Source organism: Hemicordylus capensis, chromosome 14 (genome assembly GCF_027244095.1).
Source record: "Hemicordylus capensis ecotype Gifberg chromosome 14, rHemCap1.1.pri, whole genome shotgun sequence".
In the NCBI taxonomy this organism is placed as follows: Eukaryota; Metazoa; Chordata; class Lepidosauria; order Squamata; family Cordylidae; genus Hemicordylus; species Hemicordylus capensis.
In genome coordinates, this window is record NC_069670.1 from 12,252,623 (window position 1) to 12,277,446 (window position 24,824).

General features: G+C 52.5%; 5 protein-coding genes across 7 annotated transcripts; 1 reads left to right on the top strand and 4 right to left on the bottom strand.

The window, feature by feature from the left end:
* Nucleotides 1-486: 486 nt before the first annotated feature.
* LOC128337401 (C-reactive protein-like) lies at nucleotides 487-3,657 on the bottom strand. Its single transcript, XM_053278340.1, has 2 exons — nucleotides 2,176-3,657; nucleotides 487-1,521 (listed from the first exon to the last, which is right to left on the bottom strand). Exons 1-2 carry the CDS (start codon nucleotides 2,237-2,239, stop codon nucleotides 845-847), a joined length of 741 nt encoding a protein of 246 aa, XP_053134315.1. The 5' UTR covers nucleotides 2,240-3,657; the 3' UTR covers nucleotides 487-844.
* A 144-nt stretch (nucleotides 3,658-3,801) lies between these two features.
* On the bottom strand, nucleotides 3,802-6,188 carry LOC128337402 (C-reactive protein-like). The gene is made up of 2 exons (XM_053278341.1): nucleotides 6,010-6,188; nucleotides 3,802-4,597 (listed from the first exon to the last, which is right to left on the bottom strand). Exons 1-2 carry the CDS (start codon nucleotides 6,071-6,073, stop codon nucleotides 3,969-3,971), a joined length of 693 nt encoding a protein of 230 aa, XP_053134316.1. The 5' UTR covers nucleotides 6,074-6,188; the 3' UTR covers nucleotides 3,802-3,968.
* A 1,870-nt stretch (nucleotides 6,189-8,058) lies between these two features.
* Nucleotides 8,059-16,956, bottom strand: LOC128337399 (mucosal pentraxin-like). 2 transcript variants are annotated; one of them, XM_053278337.1, is made up of 3 exons: nucleotides 16,900-16,956; nucleotides 9,895-10,170; nucleotides 8,059-9,106 (listed from the first exon to the last, which is right to left on the bottom strand). In XM_053278337.1, the coding sequence occupies exons 2-3, from the start codon at nucleotides 10,160-10,162 to the stop codon at nucleotides 8,490-8,492; spliced, it is 885 nt and encodes a 294-aa protein (XP_053134312.1). In that variant the 5' UTR covers nucleotides 10,163-10,170; nucleotides 16,900-16,956; the 3' UTR covers nucleotides 8,059-8,489. The 2 variants fall into 2 exon arrangements, with proteins under 2 accessions (XP_053134312.1, XP_053134311.1); XM_053278336.1 differs by lacking the exon at nucleotides 16,900-16,956 and adding an exon at nucleotides 10,435-12,126.
* Nucleotides 12,260-14,005, bottom strand: LOC128337400 (C-reactive protein-like). The gene is made up of 2 exons (XM_053278339.1): nucleotides 13,819-14,005; nucleotides 12,260-13,080 (listed from the first exon to the last, which is right to left on the bottom strand). Exons 1-2 carry the CDS (start codon nucleotides 13,880-13,882, stop codon nucleotides 12,449-12,451), a joined length of 696 nt encoding a protein of 231 aa, XP_053134314.1. The 5' UTR covers nucleotides 13,883-14,005; the 3' UTR covers nucleotides 12,260-12,448.
* Nucleotides 15,831-23,888, top strand: DUSP23 (dual specificity phosphatase 23). 2 transcript variants are annotated; one of them, XM_053278342.1, is made up of 3 exons: nucleotides 15,831-16,109; nucleotides 20,127-20,401; nucleotides 20,882-23,888. In XM_053278342.1, exons 2-3 carry the CDS (start codon nucleotides 20,132-20,134, stop codon nucleotides 21,065-21,067), a joined length of 456 nt encoding a protein of 151 aa, XP_053134317.1. In that variant the 5' UTR covers nucleotides 15,831-16,109; nucleotides 20,127-20,131; the 3' UTR covers nucleotides 21,068-23,888. The 2 variants fall into 2 exon arrangements, with proteins under 2 accessions (XP_053134317.1, XP_053134318.1); XM_053278343.1 differs by lacking the exon at nucleotides 15,831-16,109 and adding an exon at nucleotides 19,046-19,343.
* Nucleotides 23,889-24,824: the final 936 nt, after the last annotated feature.

A 24,824-nucleotide genomic window follows, 5' to 3' on the forward strand; every position in this document is an offset into this window, starting at 1 on the left:
CCACCCCAACTTGTTCCCGAGGTGCTGGCCACCCCGCAAAGCAATCTTTCAGGGAACTGCTGCTGCTGCTGCTGCTGCTGGGAAGAGAGGTGGGGCAGTTCTTTGGCACCCACTTCTATCTGCCCCCCATGGGAGTTAAATTTTTTCCTCCCCCCCCCGGTGCCACTCGCTATAGCTCCGCACAAAACCTGCCCTGCCTGGGGACAAACACTACAAAACCCATGTATGCAACCAAGCTATGATACCTCAATTTGCTGCTTCCCCTAACTGTCCCTTTAATATGGGGTCTTTGCATGAATTGTATCGGCAAAATATCGGCATGTATGAATTGTAACATTCATTGAAGACTTGAGCAGGAAGTGGGATATAAACACTGCGGTCGTCATCAGCCAACAGCAAGAAGAGAAGTCTTTCCTCTGAAACCTCTTGGCCACTCCGAGAAAAAAACTTGCCCCTCCTCCCAAAGGTTCATAAAGCATTTAGATCTTTTTTTCCAAATTGCAAAGACATTTATTGCAAGTACCGTTTTAACAGCAATCCTCAGGAGACAATGTAGATGTATTCACCACTTTTCAACAAAACATCCTCAAAGCCTTTGGTATATATAGAGAGAGTAATATAATACAAGGATGGTCTCCTGTCCCCAAAGGGTTCACAATCTACAAAGAAACAGAAGGGAGACACCAGACACAGCCCCCGAGAGATGCTTTGAAGGAGGCCTTTCTCCCTGATAAAAAGAAAAGAATCCCCGGTGGCTTAAATATGCCCCATTGGCCAGCTAGCTAGCAGAGGAGACATGAGATCAACAAAGCCACCCCAGTGGTCAGAATGATTATTTCAAAAGCTACAATATTCTCAAAACCAATCCTGGACTACCTGTTAGGCCACTGATTAGCAAACGTCTCCAGGCAGCCAGAGAGAGATTCAAGACCACATAACCCTTGATGTCGAAGCTCAGGGATCTCCAGTTAATCAGGGATGAGGGAGGAAGATGCTTGTAGTAGAGGGCCTTGATTTCACCGGGGGACAGGACCCGATCATACATGTACACATCTTCCATTTCCCCCACAAAGGATTGGTTGACATCAAAGCCGCCCCCAAAAGAATCTTGCTTTTGCCCCAGGAGGATGGAGGCCTCCGTTTCTATAGAGTCCCCTTTCTTCAGCCCCTTCCGGGGGAAAGGTTTCCCGTCTAACCAGAACCCCACTAACCCCGTGGCCGACTCCCAGCTCATACAGATGTGCTCCCCAGCTGATTTAATGCTCTGGTTTCCTTCAGTGGTGAAGGTCACACTCTGATTGTTCACGTACAGGCTGTACACATTGGGTTTGTCTTTGAAGAGGAGGATCGCGTTGTCGTGTTTCCTGGTGGCGTAAGAGAAGAGGCCGTAGGCTCGGGTCAGGTCCGTGCAGGATCTCAGGCACACGGTGAAGTTGGTCAGAGGCTCCTCTGGCTTGCTCTTCAGAACCACGTGGGACGTGTTGGAGGCCTCTGGGAAAATGAAGGTCTTCCCTTGGAGATCTGTGCAGGGCAGGAGAGGAGGAGGAGGAGATGTGGGCATCACCCCCAGACAAATTCATTTCATTTTTTATTTTCTTGCCTTCATAGCCTGCCCTTCCGCCACGGAAGGAGTGCTATGCCTAGCTATGCATATCCTCACAACAAGCCTGTGAGAGAGGTTAGGCCGAGCAGCCCAGAGACACCCAGCGAGCCTCATGGCTGAATGGGGATTAGAACCCGGGTCTCCCTAGTCCTCATCCGGCACTCTAACCACGACACCATTCTGGCTCTCAAGCTTATTGGTACATTCTGTTCAAAGTGTGCACTGCAGTCCCTGTGCGGACTTTTCAAATGAGTGCATGTGCAGTTGCTTACACACAACTGTCTACATATGCACAGCAGGCACCAGACATGCGGACAACCTAACTACAACAACAACAAACAACAAAAAAATATTTATATACCGCTTTCAACAAATGTTTCCAAAGCGGTTTACAAAGAGAAATCATATATAAATAAGATGGTGTCCTAGAAAAAAGGCCCTCCATATCTATGGAGTCAACCTCTGCTGGAGGACCGCAGTTTCCTCCCTGCCTCCAGTCCCTTCCTTTGATTTGGGGAGTTCCCCTTTCCCCAATGAATGGCCCTCCTCCTCCTTCTCAAGAGGACACTCACCTTGCTGAGCAAGGGACCCCGAGAGGCTGACAAGGGTGAGGAGGGAGAGGAGCAGCATCTCCATGTTGGCCAGAGGCAGGGTGGACGGTGATGTGGCCAGCGGGTCCGGCTGTCTCCGTGGGGTCTCTGCCAGGGTTCCTCTGAGTCTCAGTGGGGAGCCTCCAACTCTGCCCACTATATACCCTTGAGTGGAGAGAGGCGTGGAAGGATGCTTGCTCAGCCAGTTCCTTCTTAGGAAGTTTCGCAACGGAAGCCTGTTCAGCTACATGCTTCAGCAAAGAGGTGGTGGAAGATGGTGGTGGAGGCTAGGTATCTCAAGGGTGCTGCCTCTCCCTGCTGGTGTTGTCCATGCTGAAGCTGAGAGACACATGGTGAGATCTCCTCTTATGTGATGTCCGTCTTCATCCCGATCTATATGTCTGTCTTCACCCGGAATGATACAGCCCTCCATCCCAACCGGGGCTGGCATCCTAGGAATAGCCGTGGACGGTCCTTCTGAGCCTGCACTCCCTATGCCCACCCTCTCTGCACCATCTCCGCACTCCCCATGAGCCCCACCGCCTGTTAAGATCATCTGGAGAGGTTCTACTCGGGAACCGGAGAGGAGAGCTGGTCTTGTGGTAGCAAGCATGACTTGTCCCCTTAACTAAGCAGGGTCCGCCCTGGTTGCATATGAAAGGGAGACGTGATGTGTGAGCACTGCAAGATATTCCCCATAGGGGATAATGGGGCCGCTCTGGGAAGAGCAGAAGGTTCCAAGTTCCCTCCCTGGCTTCTCCAAGAAAGGGCTGAGAGAGATTCCTGCCTGCAACCTTGGAGAAGCCGCTGCCAGTCTGTGAAGGCAATACTGAGCTAGGTCTGACTCAGTATATGGCAGCTTCCTATGTTCCTATGTTCCTAACCGGCCTTCTCCGTTGCAACCGGCCTTCTCGGTTGCTGCCCCCGGGGCTTTGGAATGCACTCCCGGTTGAAAGAAGAGCCTCCCCATCTCTGGCAACTTTTCAAAAGGCACCGAGGAGGACACACTTATTCACCCAGGCTTTTAATTAGATTGATAGTTTTAAGATATTGAAGACAGGGTTTTAGATATTTTCAATGTTTTTAATTGTCAATTGATTTGATGTTTTAAATGATTTTAACTGTAGGGATGCAAGTTTGGGGCTGTATAGAAAGAGAGAAATAAAATAAAATAAATGTTGGAATGACTCTCCTAGTGGAAAGAGAGGAGGCTTCCATTGCCTCCTCATGACCTGCCCATGAGATCTTTCTGCCAGAGGGCTCTGCATCACTGTAGCCTGGAGACAGCAAGGAGAGAATGCCTTCTGTGCCTCCCCAGATCACAGCACCAACCCCCTGGCAGTGCCTGCAAAACAACTCCCCTCCTAGGTTTGGGGCGGGGGGGTACCCAGGTAAGTGAGAACCTGGTTTGCTGAGGACCCTCCCTGAAAGCAGTCCTATGATACCAACCCAACGCTGTTTCCAAACCCTTTGGGAGAAGCAGAGACACAGCCCTCCTAAAGTATGTGCCACTGGGCCCTGGGCTGTAAAAAGGGCTAGGAAATGGCCAGTCTGTCAAATGAAACCTTTCATTGGAAAGATGAGAGGGCCAGCCTCGGGGCAGAAACCTTCATTGCTTAAAAGCTTTTATTGAACGGAATTGGTTGTCAAGGAGGCAAGCATGTGCACAGACGCACCACACAGCACGTGCACACATTTTTAAAAGAATGCCGTTTTCTTTTTTTAATCAATCATCACCATCATTATTTAGCATTCCTTCTTCAGAATCGCTGGGCTTAGTCGATAGGAGCCAGGAAGGGCTTAACCACGACATAACCTTTGATATCGTACTGGAGGGATCTCCAGTTAATCAGGTAGTTGGAAAGGGTACCGTCATTCCAAGTGAGGCCGATTTCATCGGCCGTCAGCACCCGATCCCACATGTACAAATCTCTGAGCTCGCCCACAAAAGATTGGTTGATATGAAAACTGCCTCCGAAGGAATCCTGTTCCTGCCCAAGGATAACAGATGCCTCCGGACTGATGGAGTAACCTTTCTTTAGCCCCTTCCGTGGAAAAGGTTTCCCGTCTAACCAGAACTCCACTAACCCCGTGCTTGACTCCCAGCTCATACAGAGCTTTTCCTCGCTGGCTCCAGCCCCCTGTTTTGATGGGACAGTGAAGCTCACACTGGTACTTCCCACATAAAGCCGGGTTTCAGTGGGTTTGGGACGGAATATGAGGATCTCGTTGTGTGTGGTCTTGGTTGCCCAAGAGAAGAGGCCGTATGCTCGAGTCAGGTCTGTGAAGAATTTCAGGCACACGGTGAAACCGGTCAGAGGCTGTTGCTGCTGCTGTAGAGTTTTCAGAACCACGTAGGCTGTGGTGGATGTCTCTGGGAAAACAAACGTCTTCCCTCTCAGATCTGTGAAGAGCCAAGGAATTTTAAAATGAGTTTCTAGTCCCCTCACTATCTTTGTACCCAGCAAAGTTTGTCAAAGTTCTTCTTAAAAACATGGTGCCCAGAGCAGAACACAGGATTCTATGTGACCAGCACAGAAAAGAGTGGAACGCTGCTTATGATCAGAATGGGACGTCTCTTTAATGCAGGCCAAGAATGGCATTTGAGTTTCCAGCAGCTACAACACACTGCTGGCTCATATGCGGCTTGTGGTGATCCACCACAAACCAGGATCCTTCTCACACCTAGCCTAGCCTTGTGATTGATCTTGCCCAAAAGAACAAGTGTCTTTGTTGAACTTTACCTTGGCACTTTCCGAATTAAACCCTAGAACAGGGGGGAAATGCTTCGCTTGGCTGGCAGGATCATATTGAAAACGACCCCAGAATCTCAAACTCCTACAACGGTGAAATACAGCTATATTTCCCCAACATTGTAGCACTAAATCACAAAGATGAAATCCAAAGTAAGGCATCAGCAATGTGAACGGCAGCTTGCTGTCAGCGCAGGGAGACAAAAAGTATGTGTAAGCACATTTTGCAGATCCGTAGTGACCCCTGTTGTCGAGTTTAATCTGGAAAGTGCCCTTGTTCAAGGTTCGCCCATTGCTCAAGCCTGCCATAATCATTTGGAATGGATGTTCTCTTCTAAGGTGTTGGCCACGTCACTCAGCTCTGTATAAATTTGTCTAAATTTTTTAATAAGCATCCCCTCCATTCCTCCCCATATTCCAACCCCTCTCATCTGTTCAGAAAGCAGCTGGACCATCATGGTTGACCAGCCTATTTCCCCTGAACTCTACTGTGGAGCAGAACCGGAATTCTGCAATGCAGGTTTTCACTTGCAGATTTAGTGTCTGGGAATCCAGGATGGGAGAAAAAGGGTTGCCACCAAACTTCTTTTCAGCCATTTCTCAGACCCCTGTCTCTTCACACACACAAGCCGTTCAGCACATGGGAGATCTAAGACGGCAGCATTCTGAATCCAGCCGCTGTGTTGTCTGCACTGGCCGGCAGCAACTCTCCAGGGGTCTTTCGCAACCCGATCTGAGGATGCCAGAGTACCAAGGTACTTCTGCCTGCAAAGCAGATGCCGTACCACAGAGCTATGCTGCTGCTGCTGCTGCTGCTGCTGAAGATGCAAAGCCTCCTTCTACAGAGTCAGACCAGTGGTCTGTGTAAGGCAGGGCTGGCCACACTGACTGGCAGCAGCTCTCCAGAGTTTCAGACAAAGTCAGGTCCATCTTTCCCAGCCCTGCCTGGAGATGCCACCAGGGATGGAGCCTGGGACCTTCGGCATGGAAGTGGGCGCCCTCCCACTGAGCTCTGCCCGCTCCTCACGCACCCAGCTGCACCCACCTCCCTTGTTCATCTCACCTTCCTGAGCCCGAGACCCGACCAGGCCGACCAGGATGAGGAGAAAGGTGTGAAGGGTCCCCATGCTGGTCGGCTGCAGACCAGACCACACGGGAGGTCAAAATGGCCTTTGGAGTTGGCTGGATCTGCTTTGGGGATTCCTTTCTTGGATCAAACTGCTCTCTGGTTGTGAGAGCCTGTGGAAACCTCTCCGAATTTATCCACGAACTGAAAGGGGTGGGCCAAGATTTCCTGGCAGTCCACGCCCAGGCAAATAGTACAGCAAACAAAATATAAACCCAGAATGCACTTTTGAACTAGAAAAGCCTTTTCAGAGGGACTTGTGCAAGAACACAGGGAGATCACTCGATATTGGGACAAGATCCAGGCTTCCTTCTCCAGGGCGCTTTCCAGACTAGACCCTGCAATGGGGTCATGTCGGATCTCAGGAGTGTGCTTCCACACTTCCTGCGTCGTGACACGGCAGCCCCTCCGCGGATAGCAGGGTGCCCTTCACACTGCCAATGCCTTGTCTCGAATTTAATCACTGTGATATAGGGCTAGGATGTCGTATATCATCCGTATATCATCCGGCGTAAGGAAGTTGCTGGTTTTGGGGGGTTGTTGGTTTCCACGAAACTGCTCCCCGTGCTGTATACGTTAAACATTTTGAAGGCAACTTGCCTGAATGGAGGCATTTCGCTGCTGTTGAGCAGCAAGCCTGGAAAGGGCGCAGGTTAGAAAACCCAGCAGGAAGAAATCACAGGTGTTTAAAGCAAGAAGCTGGCCCCCAAGGAGTGGCTGCTGATACGCCAAGCTCTCCAGCCTTAGAATAATGGGCAGCCTTTGGCACAGGCTTGGATTCTGTGTTTTCCGTTCCGTGGGCTTCCTATTCACTTTTGACCCCTGGACTCTCAACCTGGCAGTTATTTATTTAGGTGGCACCATCTGTGCGCATGATGCTCCTCAAAGCATGAGAAGACACCAGGCACCTGCCATGAATGGCCCGCAATCTTACACACACACACACACATTGGCCAGAGACCCCCGTTGAAGGTCCTCTGAATATTTCAACGGAGGTGCTACCAGTTTGCGGAGGACACCCACTTCCTTGCCGTCACCTCCAGCTGAGGGGCTGGTTCCCTGTGCCAGAGACCAGAGGCCGACTGGGTGCCGAGCCCATTGCAAGCACAGTCAGCAGGTCGTCCCCCCTCGGGCCCGCGCTTCTAAATGAATCATTTCCATCTACTCCAAAGCTTTGCATTGTTGTCTGAATAGCTGCAAAGGCAGCATTTAACATTTAGCAACTGCTCTTGGTCTTGAGACTCCAGCCTACAGGATTCTTACTTTTCCTACTTAATGTGTAGTAAATCTGGGAACCCCTTAGCCCACATTTGATCATCCCCCCCTTCTGAAGACTAGAGGGGTGCTCCCCCCCCATGAGTTGCATATCATTCTCTCCTGCCTCCTTCACAGTCCTGTTCTTTATGCAGACATCATGAAGGTCTTCTGCAATTGCATTCAAAAGGGACAGCAACTCACCTGTTCTGTCCTTCTCCCACAGTAGGTCTGGAATGGGCAGGCTGGTTAAAGAGAGGTGGAGAGTCATTTGGCTAGTGAATGAGAAGGGTGATGTGGTGGGTCGTGCTACGGGGACCCCATTCCAAAAGGGAGTGGACCACACCTTGACACTCATTTGGAAGAGCTCTCATCATTTGGGGCCTCCCCACCCTCCCTCCCAAAACACACCACGGGAACTGCAGTTGGAGGCCAATGCTGAGAAGCCTTTAATAGAACCCTTTCGTCAAAGGACAGCAGCTCCCAGCGCCCGGGTGGGGAGGGGCCATGAGGATTAAGCAGCTTTGAATCTGGCTTAAAATGTGCCGTGTAGACACATGCCTTTCAGAGCTGGGGGAAACTGCACCTGGGGAACATTGCTTTTTAGCAGAGGTCTTCAAGGACCTGGCATTCTTCTTCTTTTCGGAACGACAGCGCTCCTCCTCCTGTCACTTGTCCCTCCTCCCCAAGGGTCATAAAGCATTTAGATCTTTTTTCTAAATAGCAAAGACATTTATTGCACGTTTTAACAGCAATCCTCAGGAGACAATGTTGATGTATTCACCGCTTTTCAACAAAACATCCTCAAAGCCATTGGGAGAGAGAGAGAGAGAGAGAAAGAGAGAGAGAGAGAGAGAGAGAATACAAGGATGGTCTCCTGTCCCCAAAGGGTTCACAATCTACAAAGAAACAGAAGGGAGACACCAGACACAGCCCCCGAGAGATGCTTTGAAGAAGGCCTTTCCCCCTGATAAAAAGAAAAGAATCCCCAGTGGCTTAAATATGCCCCATTGGCCAGCTAGCTAGCAGAGGAGACATGAGATCAACACAGCCAGCCCAGTGGTCAGAATGATTATTCCAAAGGTTTCAATATTCTCAAGGCCGGTTAGGGTTAGGGTACCTGGCCTACCTGTTAGACCACTGCTTGGCAATCGTCCCCTGCTCTAGCTAGCCAGAGAGGGATTCAAGACCACATAACCCTTGATGTCAAAGCTCAGGGATCTCCAGTTAATCAGGGATGAGGAAGGAAGCTGATTGTAATAGACGGCCCTGACTTCACTGGGGGACAGGACCCGATCAAACATGTACACATCTTCCATTTCCCCCACAAAGGATTGGTTGATATCCAAGCTGCCCCCAAATGAATCCTGCTCTTGCCCCAGGAGTATGTAGGCCTCCGTATCTATAGAGTCCCCTTTCTTCAGCCCCTTCCGGGGGAAAGGTTTCCCGTCTAACCAGAACCCCACTAGCCCCGTGGCCGACTCCCAGCTCATGCAGATGTGCTCCCCGGCTGATTTAATGCTCTGGTTTCCTTCAGTGGTGAAGGTTACGTACTGATTCTTCACATATAGGATGTATTCATTGGGTTTTGTTTTATAGAGGAGGATTTCGTTGTCGTATTTCCTGCTGGAGTAAGAGAAGAGGCCGTAGGTTCGGGTCAGGTCCGTGTAGGATCTCAGGCACACGGTGAAGCTGGTCAGAGGCTCCTTTGGCGTGTCCTTCAGAAAGACATAGGCCGTGTTGGAGGCCTCTGGGAAAATGAAGGTCTTCCCTTGGAGATCTGTGCAGGGCAGGAGAGGAGGAGGAGGAGGAGGAGATGTGGGCATCACCCCCAGACAAATTGATTTCATTTTTTTATTTTCTTGCCTTCATAGCCTGCTCTTCCTCCAAGGAAAGAGCGCTGTGCCTAGCTATGCATATCCTCACAACAAGTCTGTGAGGGAGGTTAGGCTGACTGGCCCAGGGATGCCCAGCAAGCTTCATGGCTGAACGGGGATTAGAACCGGGTTCTCCCCAGTCCTCTTCCGGCACTCTAACCACGACACCATCCTGGCTCTCGAGCTGCATACCATGCACATAGATATAACTGCAGCTCTGTACATGTGTACAGTTACTTGTGCATTATATTCAAGGTGCGCACTGCAGTCCCTGTGTGGACTTTGCAAATGAGCGCATGCGCAGTTGCTCACACACAACCATCTACATGTGCACAGCAGACACCAGACATGCGGACAACCTAAGGCTGGTGTCCTAGGAAAAAGAGTCCCCCTTCCAGGTTAGGAGGGTCTGCTAAGTTGGCCACCATCGGCCACCCCTTTCCTCAAGCCAGCATGGTCCTCCACCGGGGTCTCAAACGGTGGGCCCCCCAGCTGTCATTGGACTACAACTCCCATCATTCCCTGTCACCTTGGCCAATAGCCGCAGGAGTGATGGGATATGGAGGCCAACCTCTGCCGGAGGACCACAGCTTGCAAGCCCCCCTCCGGTCCCTTCCTTCCTTTGATTTGGGGAGCTCCCCTTTCCCCAATGAATGACCCTCCTCCTCCTCCATCTCAAGAGGACACTCACCTTGCTGAGCAAGAGACCCGTAGAGGCTGACAAGGGTGAGGAGGGAGAGGAGCAGCGTCTCCATGTTGGCCAGAGGCAGGGTGGACGGTGATGTGGCTAGCAGGTCCGGATATCTCCGTGGGGTCTCTGCCAGGGTCTTCCAAGTCTCAGTGGGGAGCCTCCAACTCTGCCTACTATATACCCTTGAGTGGAGGAGAGAGGCGTGGACCGGATGTTTGCTCAGCCAGTTCCGTGTTAGGATGTATCCCAGTGGAAACCACCTGTTCATCTACGTGCCTGTTGATCAAATTAATAGGCATGATCGCAGCTCTGGTTTAATGATTCAGCAAAGGGGTGTGGGGGAAACGGCTACCTATCTTGGGGGACCTTCCTCTGCCTGCTGGTGTTGCCTGTTCAGAAGCTGAGAGAGACCTGGTGCGATCTCCTCTTATGCTATGTCTGTCTTCATCCCGAACTATATGTCTGTCTTCACACTGAATGATACAGCCCTCCATCCCAACCAGGGCTAGCATCTCAGGGATAGCTGTGGAGGGGTCCTACCGGGCCCTGGTTTCTTGTGCCCACCGTCTTCATGTGTTGGAATGGCTCTCCCAGCTGAAAGGGCGGTTTCTTCATCGCCTCCTCATGACATGCTGGTGGGGTCTTTCTCCCAGATGGCTTTCCATCACTGTGGTCTGGACATAGCAATGAGAAACTCCTTTCACTTTGCCTAGTGAAAATACTAAACCTCTGACAAGGCCTGCATGACCCACCCCCCTTGACGAGCCTTGCTGGGGGGGACCCCGGTAGGAAAGGACCCCCTTTGCTGAGGACCCTCCCTCCAGCCAGCCTCAATAACAACCCAAAGCTGTTTCCAAACCCTTTGGGAGAAGCTGAAACACACCACTCCCAATCGATCTGTCTTTGCCACACACCCCTGAACTGAAGGCGCTAGGAAATGCCCAGTCTGTCAAACGCAACTTTTCATTGGAAGGATGAGAGGGCCAGCCTCGGCACGGAAACCTTCATTGCTTAAAAGCTTTTATTGAACGGAATTGGTTGTCAAGGAGTCAAGCATGTGCACAGACGCACCCCATAGCATGTGCACACATTTTTAAAAGAATGCCATTTCCCTTTTTTTAATCAATCATCATTATTTAGCATTACTTCTTCAGAATCGCTGGGCTTAGTCGATAGGAGGCTTAACCACGACATAACCTTTGATATTGTACTGGAGGGATCTCCAGTTAATCAAGTAGTTGGAAAGGGTGCCGTCATTCCAGGGGTAGCATGATTCGGCTTGGCAGGATCGTACTGAAAACAATCCCCAGAATCGCTAACTCCTACAACGGGAAAATACAGCTATTTTTCTGCGACGCACATGCAACGCTGTAGGACTAAAACGCAAGGACAAAACCCGAAAGAAGGCATCGGGAATCTGAACGCCACCTTGCTGTCAGCCCAGGGACTGCGGTGTCACAACACAGGAAGTACGGAAGCACACTTAGCCGATCTGTAGAGACCCTGTTGCAGGGTTTAATCTGGAAAGTGCCCTTGTTCAGTGTTCGCCCATTGCTCAAGCCTGCCATAATCATTTGGAATGGATGCTCTCTTCTAAGGTGTTGGCCACGTCTGTCACCCAGCTCTGTATAAATTTGTCTAAATTTTTTAATAAGCATCTCCTCTGTTCCCTCACCCACACTAGGAAGGAACATAGGAAGCTGCCGTATACTGAGTCAGACCATTATTGGGAGTAGAGAGAGAGAGGATGGTCTCCTGTCCCCCTGCCTCTGGCCAACATGGAGACGCTGCTCCTGTCCCTCCTCACCCTTGTCAGCCTCTGGGGGTCTCTTGCTCAGGAAGGTGAGTTGAGATGGAGGAGGAGGGCCATTCATTAGGGAAAGGGGAGCTCCCCAAATCAAAGGAAGGGACCGGAGGAGGGGAGCAAGGTGTGGTCCACCAGCAGAGGCTGGCTTCCAGATCCCATCTCCATCTCCATCTCCATCTCCATCTCCATCTCCATCTCCCCGCCATCCCATCTCCTTCCAGATGATATCCCATCCAATGACAGCTGGAGGGCCACTCCTTCTTTGCCTGCCCGGAACACACGAGCCTTCTGACAATGGCTGCATAACAAACCCCCAACCCAAGCCCTGCGAAGCGGGCACCCATGTAGGAGAGAACCCCGTTTGCTGACGACCCTCCTTGCAGTCAGCCCCAAGACCATAACCAACCCAAACCATTTGGGAGAAGCGGAGACACACCACTCCCAATCTATGTGTCTTTGCCACTCAGCCCTGGACGGTAAAAAGGGCTAGGAAACGCCAGGCCTGTCAAGCCAAATCTTCCATTGGAAGGATGGGAAGGCCAGCCTCGGGACGGAAACTTTCATTGCATGAAAACTTTTATTGAATGGAATTGGTTGTCAAGGAGGAAAGCATGTGCACAGGCGCACCACATAGAATATGCACACATTTTGAAAAGAATTCCATAGGCTCTCTCTTTTTATCAATCATCATCATCATCATCATCATCATCATCATCATCATCGTTATTTTGCATTTCTTCTTCAGAATCACTGGGCTGAGTAGAGAGGAGCCAGGAAGGGCTTCACCACGACATAACCCCTGATATCGTGCGGGAGAGATCTCCAGTTAATCAGGTAGTCGGGAAGGGTGCTGTCATCCCACACGAGGCTGATTTGGTCGGCTGTCAGCACCCGGTCCCACATGTACAAATCTCTGAGCTCTCCCACAAAAGATTGGCTGGCATCAAAGCCGCCTCCGTAGGAATCCTGATCTTGCCCAAGCACAATGGAGGCCTTGGGATGGATGAAGTAACCTTTCTTGACCCCCTTCCGGGGGAAAGGTTGACCGTCCAACCAGAGCTCCACTAACCCCGTGGCCGACTCCCAGCTCACACAGAGCTTTTCCTCGCCAGGTCGAGTGCTCTGTCTGGATGGGACCGTGAAGCTCACGGCGGTTCCTCCCACGTAAAGGTTGTATAAGGTGGGCTTGGAACGTAATATGAGGATGTCGTTGTCGGTGGTGCTGGTTGCCCAAGAGAAGAGGCCGAACTCCCGGGTCAGGTCCGTGTAGAATTTCAGGCAGACGGTGAAGCCGGTCAGAGGCTGCTGCTGGGCCGTATTCAGGACCACGTAGGCCGTGGTGGAAGCCTCTGCGAAAACAAAGGCCTTCCCTTGGAGATCTGTGGAAAGCCAAGGGATTTAATATGGGTTTCTAGACCCCTCACCTGCTTTCAATTCATGCCCTCCTTGGTACCCAGCAGGGATTGTCAACGTTCTTCTTAGAAATATGGTGCCCAGAACAGCAGTCCGGATAGAATTCAACTATCACTTCTTATGAGCTGGATGAGATTCGTAGTCAAGCCACTGTCTCGCCTGCACTGACTGGCAGCCGCTCTCCCCAGGAGTCTTTCCCAGGCCTGCCTGGGATGCTGCCAGGGATTGAACCCGGGTCTTTCTGCCTGTGAAGAGGGTGCTCCCCCCTGAGTGATCGGTGCTCCTCTGGAGGAACATACAAAGACCCCTACATAGACCCCTAAATCCATGGGTCTTTGCCAAGGCTGTCTACACTGATTGGCAGGGGATCTCCAGGGTTTCCGCTAGAGGCCTTTCTCAGCCTGCTCAGAAGAAGATGCAAGGCACTGAGTGTCAGGCTCCCTCCATACAGAGCAGATGTTCTCCCACTGAGCCTTCTGCCTTCTGCTGGAGAATGTAGGCAGCTGCCTTCTACTGAGTCAGACCACTGGTCCACCTCGCTCCTTTTTCTCTACACTGACTGGCAGCAGCTCGCTAGAGTTTCAGACAGGAGACGCCGCCAGGGATGGAGCCTGAGACCTTCGGCATGAAAGTGGGCGCCCTCCCACTGAGCTCTGCCCACTCCTCACACACCCAGCTGCACCCACCTCCCTTGTTCATCTCACCTTCCTGAGCCCGAGACCCGATCAGGCCCACCAGGATGAGGAGAAAGGTGTGAAGGGTCCCCATGCTGGTCAGCTGCAGTCCACCAAGCGGGAGGTCAAAATGGCCTAAAGAATTAGTTGGATCTGCCTTGGAGATTCCTTTCCTGGATGAAACTGCTCTCTGGTTGTGAGATCCTGCAAAAACCTCTCCGAATTTATCCATGAACAGAAAGGGGTGGGCCAAGATTTCCTGGCAGTCCACGCCCAGGCGAATGGGGCAGAAAACAAAATCTCACACTTCCCCATACAAGTCAGGTTTGAACTAGAAAAGCCTTTTTTTCAGAGGGACTTGCTTTGCCAAAACAGCAGGCTGCTTTCTCTGCTCTTCCCGAAATCCCGGGTGACATGGCAACCCCATTTTAAAGGAATCGCTTTTGTGCATGTAGAAGAAAGGAGGCTTCACTGGATACCCTGAGCTGCTTTATTGCAAAGACTAACAGCACTTCCCAAGTCAGAAGGGCCAACGGACCAACCACATCCCCACCAGTTTCTCCGGGCTGTTTGCATCTTGAGACACAGCTTCTTGCTCAAATGGCCCCAAACAACAGGACGCAGCCTGCTTTTATACAGATTGTAGGGAAGTCAGTACACCATAGATGTCCCGTACCTCACTGGGGAGGCTCTTCCATAAACGGGGTGCCCCCACCAAAAAGGCCCTCTCCCTAGTAGCAACCTGCCTCATGTTATTTGGCAGGGGCACCCGGAGGAGGGCCTCCGAAGCAGATCTTAAGGTCTGGGGTGGGACATTTGGGGCAAGGCACTCTCTCAGGTGACCCAGTGAAGCTCACACTGGTACCTCCCTCATAAAGGTAGTAGAACGTGGGCTTTGAACAGAATGTGAGGATCTCGTTGTGTGTGGTCCTGGTTGCCCAAGAGAAGTGGCCGCATGTCTGAGTCAGGTCTGTGAGGCCATGTGGGGCTTTAAAGATTGACACGAGCAGCACTTCTAACTGGGCCCGGAAATGGACTGCGGGCCTGTACAGATGGCGAAGAAGCATTGCCCGGATCTGATCAAAACGTCCAGCCCCAGTCAGCGGTCATGCAAACGATCTCGTTTGTGCCAGATGCGGCTTCTGGACCCTTTTCAAAGGCAGTCCCGGAAAGAGGCTTCTCTTGAGTCCGAGCATCCAAGGGTGTCAACCAAGGCTGTCTTCTCCTAAGCTCTGCCCACTCCTCACGCCCCCAGCTGCACCCACCTCCCTTGAACATCTCGCCTTCCTGAGCCAGAGACCCCAACAGGCCCACCAGGATGAGGAGAAAGGTGGGTGAAGGGCTCTCATGTTGGTCGGCTGCCTGCAGCCCAAACCAGACAGCAAGTCAGAATGTCAGCGCGACCCACAGAACTGGGTGGATCTGCCTCGGAGATTCCTTTCCTGGGCGAAAACAGCTCTGAGGTTCGGGGATCCTGTGAAACCGCTCTGCACTAATCCATGAGCTGCAAGGGTTGGGCAGAGATCTCCTGGCAGTCGCCTCCCCGGTGAATGGCGCAGGAACGAAAAAAAAAGACTCTCCCCCGTGACGCAGCTTTGGAACTAGAAAACCTTTGCGGGGAGCTTTATTGCTCACGGAACAGACTCACGGGCCTCAATGCTCCCCCAAGACCACAGTTTCCATCCAGTGGGGAGAAAGCACATTTTTGGCAAAATGACAAACTTGGCCTTCCTGCTGCCCTCAAGGGATTGGTAGGCTCGCTGTCCCTCCAGCCCTCCGCAGAGACTGGGTCCTGGAAAGGTCGAGGCGGGGGGGACACCAAATCAACTTGGCATAATAAGTGCTTTCTTCAGCGGGTTCTTCCTGGGAATATGCGGCTTCCAGCACTAGAGGAGTTTATTGGCTTCCTCTAGAGAGCATGAAAAGATGTAATTATCAAAAGGGGGCGTGTGTGTGTGTGAGAGAGAGAGAGAGAGAGAGAGTTGCGGCCGGGGCGAGGAGGGTCCCCCAGACCCTAAGAGCACCAGCCGCAGCAGCAACTCCCTTTTGGGTGGCTCTCATCATCTCATCAGGCCTTAAGCCGGTGCTCAGGAGCTTCTCCTGCACACAAGCTGGGAGTTGCGAGAGGATCCCTCTCGGCCGATCTCTGCCGCCAGGAGGAGGAGGGTTTGGCATTTGGAGACGCTCCCTTGCCTGCGCGATGCCGGCGCGCCTCTGAGGGTCAGCTGCTTGCCGGGAGCGGGTGGTGGTGCTTGGGTGTCGCCCCCCCCCCCGACCCCAAGCCTGCCCCCCCCAGCTTTGCAAACCTGCTTCCATCTCAGGTACGCGCGGGGGGGGGGTGTCTCTCCCTGCCCTCGTGAGCTCTTGCATAATGCCCGGGGTCGGGAGGGGAGGCTCGTGCACGCGTGTTTGTGGGCTTGCGGGTGGTGGGGGTCAGCGAGTGTCCTTTGGGGAGAGGGAAGGGGGTACTGGAGCGGGGCGCTCCCCTCTGCAGCCCCAGTGTCACCGGGCCGCGGGGATCCGTGCAAAGGTTTATTTTTAGACCCTCTTTCGGGACGTGCGTGTGTGTTTGTTGAGACAGGCTGAAAGTCTGTTTTGGAGAAGCGAGCCGCGCTCGGAAGTGGCCGGGAAGCCGCACCTGTTGGATTTCTGCCTCTTGCGGAGCGGCGAAGGCCGGCAAAGAGCCTCTCTGGCACGGGAAGAGGGCTCTTTTAGTCCTCGAAAGGGTTGGATAAACTCATGGAATGCAAACTCTGCTCGACACGTGACAGCTAAGCGAGCCTCCATTTCCAGGGGCAGTATGCTGCTGTGCACACGCTGCCTTGAATATATGCTGTTTTCCCACCAAACTTCTCAAAACGGTTTACACAGAAAAATACATGCTACAGGAAATGAGACTAAGTGTTCCAAGACAGACTGCCCCTGGACTGGAGGCTCCATTTAGCCATCAGGACTAAGAGCCGAGGGTAGATGGGTCCTCCTTGAATCTGGCCATCCCTCTTCTAAAGGGGAAAAGCCTTCCAGTGTGCAGGGGGGTTCCTTCCAGGCAACACAACCCCCTGGCATCTTTTCCCCCAAACCAAACGGGGATTCCCCCCTCATCTGACTGACCTGCCACTGTGCGTCTCAGCAGGCGCTCTGTCAGTTGCTGCAGAGGTCCTGTTTATTATTTGCACCCTTGTTTCTAAACTTTGTTGTCCTGTTATCGTTTGCATTTGATGTGTTTATTTTAGTTGCAGATAACAAAGGGCCGTATGTTGTATTGGTTTGGTAAGAGTGCCCTCCTGTGGACACTTTTTGCCATTTGTACGGCAGATTTTTAGCTCGCTGCAATACAAAGAGTGTCCACAGGAGGGCACTCTTTTGCCATACCAGGATAATACATATCCCTTTGCATAGCAAATTGTTCGCTTGCTGGAATACAGTGTGTTTTTCTGGTGTGGCAAAAGAGTGCCCTCCTGTGGATACCTTTTTAATTACAGCACTATACACCATACAGATAACAAAGGACAGTATGTTGTATTGGTTTGGTAATAAAGTACCTAACCCTAACCCTTCTGTGGACACTTTTTGCCATTTGTACAGCAGATTTTTAGCTCGCTGCAATACAAAGAGTGTCCACAGGAGGGCACTCTTTTGCCATACCAGGAAAATACATTGCCCTTTGCATAGCAAATTGTTTGCTTGCTGCAATACAGTGTGTTTTCCTGGTGTGGCAAAAAGAGTGCCCTCCTGTGGACACCTTTTGCATTACAGCAACCTGAGGCTATGCTGCATGAATGGCAAAGGATAAAGTATTTTCCTTCCCTGCAAATGTTAGGAAGAACATGGGAAGCTGCCTTATACCGAGGCACACTATGGGTCCATCTTGCTCAGTACTATCTACACTGACCGGCAGCAGCTTTCCAGGGTTTCAGGTTTCAGGCAGGAGCCGTACCTTGAGATGCCACCATGCTTTGAGCCTGAGACTTTCTGCATGCAAGGCAGATGCTCTACCACAGAGTTACAGAGCTTGCGATCCGGCACAAGGACGATCTAGTCCAATATTGTGTTCTCAACAGTAGCCAAATGGATACTTCCAGGGAGCCCAAGCAGACATGAAAGTGATGAGCATCCCCTGTTGTGTATTTTTGGCCAAAGGTAGACTACCCTGGAAGCTGGAGGTTGCGTTCCTCCCATAGCTGTAAAAATGGCCTTGCTGTGACCCAACCCTTGAGTCCAGCCTCCTGCTTCCCACAGTGGCCAACAGTTGCCTTTGGGAAGCCCACAAGTGGATAATGAAGTGATAGCCCTAACCCCGCTCCAAATTGGGTGCATTGGCACTGACATGTCACACGGAGTGCAATCTGGGACAAATCCCAGGGTTCCTCCCAAGGAGACATTTGAGAACGGTCCACAAGTTTCTCTGAGTGACTCCCTGCCCATTCCTAGTGTTCTGCAGCACGCTGCCCTTGGATATGGAGGCTTTACCACATCGTGATCCCAGTTCATAGCCATGGATAGACCATTTTCCTGCAAATTTGCCCAATAACCTTTGAGAGTCATCTTCAGTTGATAGCTGTCGCCTCCAAACACTCTCCAAACCTTCCTGGGCTGCGTGCCAATGAAGATGGCAGCCGTCCAGAGCACTGGCGTCTCTCAGAAAGCTCCGGTGTGTTTTCAGCGGGGGATTAGACCTCCCCCAGGGCCCCCAGCTGCCTGTTTTGTCTCTGACTCTCTGGATGCTGAGCGGATAATCCCCCCTGCTTTTGTTATCTATGGGAAGAGGTGCCGACTCCAGAGATGGCATTCCTGTCAGTGGGCCCCAGCCAGAAATCCCAGCATGCCTCAGGGCTTGCTGGCTGCTTGCTGGTGGTTTGACACTCTTGCAGGACAGGGAAGCCGTATGTGTGGGGTGGAGCAGGAGATGCTTGGAAGAACTAAGTGCTGTTAGACAGTGGAACAGCCTGCCTCATGGTCTTGTGGTAGCAAGCATGACTTGTCCCCTTAGCTAAGCAGGGTCTGCCCTGGTTGCATATGAAAGGGAGACTAGAAGTGTGAGCACTGGAAGAGATTCCCCTCAGGGGATAATGGGGCCGCTTTGGGAAGAGCATCAAGGTTCCAAGTTTCTTCCCTGGAAGCATCTCCAAGATAGGGCTGAGAGAGACTCCTGCCTGCAACCCTTGGAGAAGCCACTGCCAGTCTGGGTAGACAATCCTGAGCTAGATGGACCAAGGGTCTGACTCAGTATATGGGAGCGTCATATGTTCCTATGAAGTGGTGAGCTTCCTTTCGCTGGAGGTTTTTGAACAGAGGCATCTGTTGGGGAGGCTGGAGTAGATTCCTGCACTGGGCAGTGGGTTAGACTAGATGGCCTCTGGGCTCCCTTCTAACTCTTAACATTCTATGATTCTAAGACAGTTGCCTGCCAACATTCCCTGGGCAGTGGCTGTAGAAAAGAGAGGAGTGCCAACTCAAGGGAGATTTTTTGGATTGGCAGCTAAGCCCCAAGATCCTGGCCAGAGGAATGAAATAAATCCATAGAACGCATGTCCCAGAATCCTAAATAAACACCTGTAAGCCTCTGTTTCCATCTCTACATTCTCAGTTTCTAAAGGCCTCTGGGTTAGGGATTGCCTTCTCCTTCTTTGTGTAGTACTGTGCACATGGATGATACTATATATAAAAGAAATAATAATTAAACGTCCAGCCACTGACACTTCAAATTTGCATACGAGAGCTTTCGGCCTCTCTTTGTCATCTGTGAGAAGGCCCCAAGAGGGCTTTGGTTCAGCCCTCGAACACCAGAAGAGCCGTGCTGGGTCAGGCCAAAGTTGGCTCTCTCCCAGCCTCCTGCTTCCAACAGGGGACAGCCTCATGTCTCTGAGAAGGTCACAAGGAGGGCATAAAAGAATAGCCTCTGCTCTGCTGAGGGAGGCTCCCTCTGCCCATGTTTGCTCTGATTCCTTTTGTCTATACCTGCAAAGACAACACCCGGAGATCTCCCCGGCATCCGCCCTTTTCCGTCAGCACAGTGACTGTCCTGTGTTTTCTTTTCTTTTGAAACGGGATGCAAAATCGTACCCTCCCGCTCAGTAGCTTTTGTTACAGGGCTGCTTAATTCCAAATGATACTTTTAGCCCTGCTGAGGGATGGGTCACAGTGGCGGCTGAGCTCCCAGAATGCTTAGCGGCTGCGGTTAAGCCAACCCTCACCAAAAAGCCCTTCAACCGAGGTGGGGCGTCTGAGCCACACCTGTTTCTCTCCCGCAAAAGGCAGGCACAAAAGGAAGGAAGAACTCCCTTTCTGTTGGGCTTCGATCTCAGCCTCGCCTCTCCCTCCTGAATCTTCCTTTGCAGGTCCGATGGCGTCTGCGGTGCCACCCAATTTCTCCTGGGTCGCGCCGGGCCGGCTGGCGGGGCTGGCCATGCCACGGTTGCCAGCACACTACCGGTACATGTACGAGCACGGCATCCGGCACCTGGTGTCGCTCACCGAACGCAGCCCGCCCTACCATGACACGTGTCCTGGCATCCAGATGCACCGCCTGCGTATCGCTGACTTCTGCCCGCCGTCGACCGAGCAGATCCAGCGCTTCTTGCAGATTGTGGATGACGCCAACGCCAAGGGGGAGGTAAAACCCCAGTCTTACGCTCAGCTAAAACGCAGGTTCGCCGTCTATTTCTCGGCAGCCTTTGGGCCCGATTTGGCTCGAATCGCAGTCCGATGCACAGGAACGATGCTTTTCCTGGCGTCGGTCAAGTTAAAGGCCCAAAATTCAGAAAAATAAGAGCTGCCCTGCTGGATCAGACTCAAGGAAGCCCATCTAGGCCAGCATCTTTTTCCCCACAGTGGCCCACCAGGTGCCTCTGGAAGCCCACAGGTAAGAGCTGAGAGGGGCAGGCCCCTTCTCCTGCTGTTGCTCCCCTGCAACTGGGATTGGGAGGCATCTTGCCTCTGAGGCTGGAGGGCAAATAGACCTATTCCAGAGGTCCTCCTTGATTCTGGCATGTTTTCCCTGGCCAGCGCCTGGGGTCTTGGGGGCATGAAAGTGGTCCCCTGGATCCAGTTAACCTTGATACCTCGAACATTGGTGGTGTGTTTCCTCCTTCAGGCCGTGGCCGTGCACTGCTTGCTGGGATTTGGCCGGACTGGGACGATGCTGGCTTGTTACCTCATGAAGACCCAGAAGATCACCGGCGTCGACGCCATCCACGAAATCCGCCGGCTGCGTCACGGTTCCATTGAGACGCAAGATCAGGAGAAAGCCGTCGTCCAGTTCCACCACCGGATCAAGTAGCCAGGAGAGGAATGGGACTCCTCGGCTGTTGAGCAACTCCAGAGTGCATTCAGAGGACATTTTTTAAAAAATGATGATGATCATAACAGTTGATTATTAATGGAAAAACAGAGCGAACTCTCTCGGTGGGAACGGACTCCCCGACTGCCAGAGGTATAACAAAGATCTGCTTTGGGGTCTCGGTGGGTGGCTTCTGGACTTTGCATTGCTGCTGGGATCCAGAGGGATCCCAGATATGGTGGGGGGAATGGGATCTAGTCGGAGCTGCGTGGAATGAGGCTTCCTTTCCGTACCGGGAGAAGGGGTGGGAGCGCCAGTTTCCGAACTGAGCCTACAGATCGGTGTTGGGAAGAGAAACTGGTCTCTTCCTGGTGTAAGCAGGCAGGGGAGGGCCACTGTTGGGTGTTTCTGCTGAGCTTTTGTCCCGGAATAAAAGCTCAAACATTAACAACCATCAAGATGTGTGTGATTATTTTGGGATTTCTCCTGATATGGAGAGAGACAGACACACACACACACCCAGAGGGCAGGGGAACTACCCGCCACTGTTCCCACTCCACAATGAGAGCCAGTGTTGCACAGAAATGGAGGGCCCATTCGCATGTTGCACTGCGATTGCATTGCCTGACGTCTTTTTAGACGGGCACCTGGACGTTCTCCTGTCTGCAGGGAATACCAGTTCCAGGCGGAGGCATGATGTATCGTGGGGAGCCCCCAGGGGGTAAAGCTTGTACACCCCCACCCCCAGACACACCTTACGTTATGGCTCAGGTGCCAAAGATGTGTACACATGTGCTTCAGAATGTAATGTGAGGATGCACAGCCCTCGAGGACCTGTTTTTGGGTGTCACAGCGCAGCTGGGAAGTGCTGTTCGGCTGCATCCTTGCTCCGGATATCCGCCAGCATCTTTAGCCCTGCAAATCTCCCCTCCTGCCCTGTGAGCCCACAAAGGGGCAGGGGGGAAAGAGGGGGATGTTTGAAAGCCCCAGGGAAGGGCCTCCACCTAGCAAGTTCCCTTCCTCCGGGAGTGTAGTGGCGAGAAAGGACCAGAAGAGGGAGCCTGCGTGCCGTGTCTTTCCAGCTGCTTTCGAAGGTTGTGCTGGTGCCCTGATTGTCCCTAATTGAAACCTAATTTTTAAATTGGCTCTAATTACCCCTATGGGCTGCTCCACACACTTCCCCTGCAGGTGCGTCGTCGGCAGATGGGAGTCGGAGGAGGGAAAGAGCCGGTGTTCGAAAAGGACAGAAGTGGCGGGAAAGGGGGGAGGATCAAAAGTGGGTCCACCCCCACCCAAGTCCAAGAGGGTGGACACGGTCTTGGAGAGCCGCTGGATAAAAATAAGTGGGGGAGGAATGGGAAAACGAGGTTGCAGTTGGAGTCCGCTACGGGAGAGGAGGCGGATGAGACTCTCCTGAAACAAATGGCAGGTCTTTCGAGGAAGCAAGAATCTGCAGGCTCAGGTTCGGAAGTGTGTCACTCTGGACCAGCAAATTTTTTTAATTTTTATTGTTACATTTATATACCGCCTTTCATTACAACAATCCCAAGGCGGTTGCCTTTCAAACAATCCCACGAGTAGTGATGGGGGATTTCAGTGGCCCTGTTGGGAGACAAACCCCACAAAGTGTAGATTCGGAGAGCGGCCCTTCTATGAGGCGAGGGAAGGCGACAGCCTTAGGCAGCAGATTTTGGGGGTGCCGGCCAGGCAGAGAAACACACCCCGCGGCGGCTACCGTCAGAGAGCAGCTTTGCAAGGAGCACCTTGGACAGAACAGGAGGTTGCTCCACTTCTGCGACATTTGGGGCTCCCTTTGGGTCACCGGGGGGGCGGGCTCCGTTGGTTTTAGCAGGCTGCCAGCAACACCGCCCTCGCCTCTTTGGAACGGTGATCTCGTCCCTCTGCCCGTGCCGCAGATGGTTCTCGGCACGTCTTGGCCGAAGTTCCCGTCCACCTGCCCAGCCTCGGGGTCCTGGGGAGCGAAGCTCATTGGCTTGTCAAGGCAATCAGCCGTCTGTCATCAGCGCTCACCTCTCGCTCTTGGCACGCTAACACAAACTGACAGGCGCTCTCGTCTCCAAGACGAACCTGCACAGAATCCTTCCTCCCCGCCTCACTTCGAAGTCCTGGGGGCAGGTTTTTCCGAAGCAGGTAAATGACTTCAGAACCCGGCTTCAGTCAGGCAGGAGTGGAAGGAAGGCCGTGTACATCCAGAGCCAAGAAGTAGGTTTTGTGTCCTGTAACCAGTTCAGCTGCCCGTTCTGTACGTGGGTGGTGAATTTGGGGGTGAGAACTCCGCATGGGGTGACAATTTGCTGTGGAAATGGTGCACAGTGAAAACTCTGCACCTTCCTCTGGAACCTGGGAAAACGCAACCGTGCGAGCCAATGTGGTGTAGTGTGTTGGACGAAGACCAGGGAGACCCGAGTTCGAATTCCCATTCAGGCACGAAATTCACTGGGTGACTCGGGGCCAGTCATGCATCTCTCAGCCGAGCCTACCTCACAGGGTTGTTGTGAGGATAAACATAATGGGCTCTGTGCAGGATATAAATGTAAAATAATAATAATAAGTTAATATATAAAACCGATTCTGTGCTGATTTCTCAGTGTGGATTAGGTGGCTTCTCTTCCTTTAGAGAAGTTGGCCCTACCGCTGCTGTTGAACTACAACTCACATCTTCTCGAGCCACAATCAGTTGTGACCGGGGATGATGGGAATTGTAGTCCAGCTACAGCTAGAGGGCCATCTTTGCCCACCCCTGGTTTAAAGGTATGCAGGGTGTCTGTTTAATAATAATAAATTGGATCTCCACGCATGATTCATGAATGATTCTCGCATGCTGGTTCTCCGGGTGCAGCCAGTGGGCGGGGACAAAGCAGAACCCGAGAGCCTGGGGCGGAGCCTGGAGGGCTATGGGTGGAGCCAAGGGTTGTGGGCGGAGCATGGCCAGAGTACAGCCGACTCTGGCATGGACTGGATTTTCAGACTGGTTCCCCGCCAGTTTTCCTGCTTGGACCAGCAAAATATTGGCCAAGCACCCCAGCTGAGGGCGACCCAAAGACGGCAGCGTGGCGAGGGGCAGCTGTGGGGACAGGAGGGCCAGGCCAGGCGGCGGGATGAGCCTGCTGGGGGCGGATTGGCGTCGTTGGGGGAGTTCCAAGAAAGCGGCTTAGCGGGAATATTATTTACTCTTAACTCCTCTGACTTTAGCCGTGTCCTCAGCAAGCTTGGGGCCGGGCAGAGGCCGTGACGCGTGGAGCCCGGGGCACGCTGGGTTTCCCGCCCACGGGCAAAGGTCGCTGGGGGGCGTCACCGTTCCACGCCCGGCCTTCCGAGGGTGGCTGCCCCCCCGCACTCGAACACAATCCTCTCCCGCCTGCAATCTGCAGAGAGCGGACCGCCAACGCTCAAAGGCGCTCGATCAATGCCTCCGGTCCTTATTGTCTTCGTTTGGACCCTTGAGCCTTGAAGCCCGGCCGAGATGCTGCCAGGCGGTGCAGACCAGGGGTTCCCAACTTCGGGTCACTAGATGGACTACAACTCCCATCATCCCCAGCCACGCCCAAGGCTGGGAGCCCCAGAGACATCCTCGCCGTATTCACCCGAATAGAAGGCGACTCTGCATTGAAGGCGATGCCTTTAAAAAGATATTAAATACGAGTTATACCTGTATTTATCCAAAGAAAGAGGACTTTCAATTCAAGACGGCCTTCCTATATTTAACAGGAAAGGACAGAAGAACAGCCCGGCTGAA

Coding starts and splice junctions, on each gene's coding strand:
- DUSP23 (XM_053278342.1), top strand. CDS start 20,132: ATGGCGTCTGCGGTGCCACCCAATTTCTCCTGGGTCGCGCCGGGCCGG. Junction 20,402..20,881: donor ACGCCAACGCCAAGGGGGAG/GTAAAACCCCAG, acceptor TTCCTCCTTCAG/GCCGTGGCCGTGCACTGCTT.
- LOC128337399 (XM_053278337.1), bottom strand. CDS start 10,162: ATGAACAGGTGGTTTCCACTGGGATACATCCTAACACGGAACTGGCTG. Junction 9,107..9,894: donor CGGGTCTCTTGCTCAGCAAG/GTGAGTGTCCTC, acceptor TGCCCTGCACAG/ATCTCCAAGGGAAGACCTTC.
- LOC128337401 (XM_053278340.1), bottom strand. CDS start 2,239: ATGGAGATGCTGCTCCTCTCCCTCCTCACCCTTGTCAGCCTCTCGGGG. Junction 1,522..2,175: donor GGGGTCCCTTGCTCAGCAAG/GTGAGTGTCCTC, acceptor TGCCCTGCACAG/ATCTCCAAGGGAAGACCTTC.
- LOC128337402 (XM_053278341.1), bottom strand. CDS start 6,073: ATGGGGACCCTTCACACCTTTCTCCTCATCCTGGTCGGCCTGGTCGGG. Junction 4,598..6,009: donor CGGGTCTCGGGCTCAGGAAG/GTGAGATGAACA, acceptor GGCTCTTCACAG/ATCTGAGAGGGAAGACGTTT.
- LOC128337400 (XM_053278339.1), bottom strand. CDS start 13,882: ATGGGGACCCTTCACACCTTTCTCCTCATCCTGGTGGGCCTGATCGGG. Junction 13,081..13,818: donor CGGGTCTCGGGCTCAGGAAG/GTGAGATGAACA, acceptor GGCTTTCCACAG/ATCTCCAAGGGAAGGCCTTT.